This window comes from Quercus suber, unplaced genomic scaffold, assembly GCF_002906115.3.
Source record: "Quercus suber isolate HL8 unplaced genomic scaffold, Cork oak 2.0 scaffold_587, whole genome shotgun sequence".
Taxonomy (NCBI): Eukaryota; Viridiplantae; Streptophyta; class Magnoliopsida; order Fagales; family Fagaceae; genus Quercus; species Quercus suber.
The window spans coordinates 220,640-223,204 of record NW_027070032.1 but is presented as its reverse complement, the minus strand read 5'-3'; the positions used below and the strand labels follow the sequence as shown (position 1 = coordinate 223,204).

Here is a 2,565-nt window from a genome sequence, read left to right as displayed (position 1 = left end):
ACAACTCTAAAGTGCTAGAGCGGGGTCAATTATGCGTACCTTGGCTTGTGAGGGTATTGGGGTTTTTATAGTAGTAGAGGGTGGACCTCTCTTCCTTGGAGTAGAAGTCTTTTCCTTATAGGAATCCTTATGAGCGTAGATTGCGGAATCCTTTCCTTATAGGACTCTAATATTGAACGTGGAAAGCAAGTCATCTTTTTATCATTCATGCGTGGTGATCAAGTCAAGAATACATTGGAGCCGTCAGCTTTAGAGCCGTCAGCTTTGCCTACTCCCTCATTAGGGTCGTTAGCTTCGCCTACTGCCTCGTCAGGGTCGTCAGCTTTAGGGTCGTCAGCTTTGCCTACAACCTCGTTAGGGTCGTCAGCTTTAGGGTCGTCAGCTTTAGGGTCGTCATTTTTGCCTATGACCTCGTTAAGGTCTTCAGCTTTAGGGTTGTCAGCTTTGCCTATGACCTCGTTAAGGTCGTCAGCTTTATTATCTTCAGCTTACTGCCTTCAGCTTATCCTTCATCTTACTGCCTTCAGCTTACTATCTTCAGCTTACTACCTTCAACTTACTATCTTCAGCTTACTACCTTCAGCTTACTACCTTCAGCTTACTACCTTCAGTTTACACTTCAGCTTACTACCTTCAGCTTACTATTTTCAGCTTACCCTTCAGCTTACTACCTTCAGCTTACTACCTTCAGCTTACTGTCTTCAGCTTACTACCTTCAGCTTAATGTCTTCAGTATGCATAATAGAGCTGACGGGTCTTGGGAGACCAACTTTTATTTTTTTCAATTAAAAATTTCCCTTATCAGAATACATAAAAAATCCACTAAAATATCAATTCACAATCATCATCCACATTGGGAAAAGACCACTAGTTTCGTTCTTTATTTATTTATAATTTTATACTACAAAAGAAAAGATTAAAAAAAAAAACTCATGAAAAGAAAAACAAAACAGAACAAAATACAATGAAACAATAAACATATAATCATCTGTAGAATCAAAGGCTCAAATCATCAGAAACCGATACGGCACTTTGTAGTTTGAAATGTCCCAGCCACAGAATTTCCATTAGAACTCAAAGGAACTACCAAGTCACACTTGATCTTAGGCTTAATCCGCCAAGTCTTAACCTTACCCAACTTAAACCTAATCCCGAGATAGAGCCTAACTTTTATATAATAAACCCCTATACTTTTCTCAGAGTTGAACACCAAAAGCTCACTAGTCCCAAGCAAAACCAATTGTTGCCCTTTGAACACAGGACTGAGAATCGTTGTATTCTTGTGGCCTTGATAAAACGGTGTCAGAAACTCTGTACCAAACCTCTGGTCCTCGAAGAATACACTGGCTTCGATGTTGTCATAGTATATGCCAATCTTTTTGTTGGGGTTTCTGATATTGATGTTGAGAGCGAGATTGTAGTTGAGGGTGTTGGTGTTGGTGGCGAAGTCAAACTGTGTAAGAGAAGCGTCAGTGACGTAAAAGTTGACTCTGTTGGGGCTAAAGATGAGCCAGAAGTCGAGGATCGCAACGCCTACAATGACAACAATTGTGCCAATGAATTCGAGAAGGAAGCAAATAAGGCAGCCACAGCCGCAGCCATCGCCGAGGCCAGGGCAGTGGTAGGTTCTGGCGGGTGGCGGGATTGAAGGGCCATAGTAGGCTCCGTTCAAGTGGGATTGTTTCTCTGGCATGGAAGCAAAGAAAGAGAGGGCCACAAAGAGAGTTTTTGAAAGGGTGATAGAGATTTGAAGTGTTTGATATAAATTAAAGAAGGGATGGTATATCTACTAACTATATAAAAAGTGTAAATGCCTTCTCTACAGTACTTTTGATTCAGTCAAGTTTTATCTTTACTGTGAGCCAAAATGGTGCGTTTTATTCGTGAGCAAATGCAAAAGCAAAACAAAACTTGAAGAGAGAGTGCTGAGTGGATAGAGTGATGGGAGGTGGAGAGGGAGCACAATACCTGCCTTGTGTCCATCGGACCAAGAGAGAGAAACGGGTGATAAAGAAAGATCTTCTTCCACTGCTATAAATTGCTCAGGTTTCTCTCTAAGGTTAGTCGCCGCCCTTTAGACTCTACGATTTTTATTTTTATTTTTAATACATCTTGTTTCTAATCTTTGTTTCTCTGTAAGTCATATCAAATATGAGATTCCGGCCTAAATTTGTTAGAAAGTTTTTGGATTTTGATTTGGTGCTGGTTGGGTACTGAGAAAATCAGGGAAAACTCGCCTATATGATTAAAAAGAAAAAAAAATAGTGTTAGCTTTGACTCTGCATCAATCTCTCATGGTATTTAATAAGGTAGCCAAAAACGTAGTTTCAGATAAATGATTCAGTTAATATGAGACTTTTTTCTCTCTTTTTGGTTTCTCTATTTCAGACCCTTTCTTTCTCAACTTCTTTTCAATTTTCTGTCTTTTCATTCTCTGAATATCTAGCTTCATATTTACCGGACACAGTTGTCTCTAATACCCAATAATGATCTACTTGGTATCATGATGTAAGATTTCGAACTAACTGGATCAAAAAATATATATATATATATATATATTCTCTC

General features: G+C 39.3%; 1 protein-coding gene across 1 annotated transcript; it reads right to left on the bottom strand.

Annotated features, from left to right (window-relative positions):
- Window positions 1–853: 853 nt before the first annotated feature.
- On the bottom strand, window positions 854–1,878 carry LOC111999123 (NDR1/HIN1-like protein 10). The gene has a single exon (XM_024031240.2). It carries the CDS (start codon window positions 1,691–1,693, stop codon window positions 1,013–1,015), a length of 681 nt encoding a protein of 226 aa, XP_023887008.1. The 5' UTR covers window positions 1,694–1,878; the 3' UTR covers window positions 854–1,012.
- Between the last annotated feature and the right edge of the window lie 687 nt (window positions 1,879–2,565).

Coding starts and splice junctions, on each gene's coding strand:
- LOC111999123 (XM_024031240.2), bottom strand. CDS start 1,693: ATGCCAGAGAAACAATCCCACTTGAACGGAGCCTACTATGGCCCTTCA.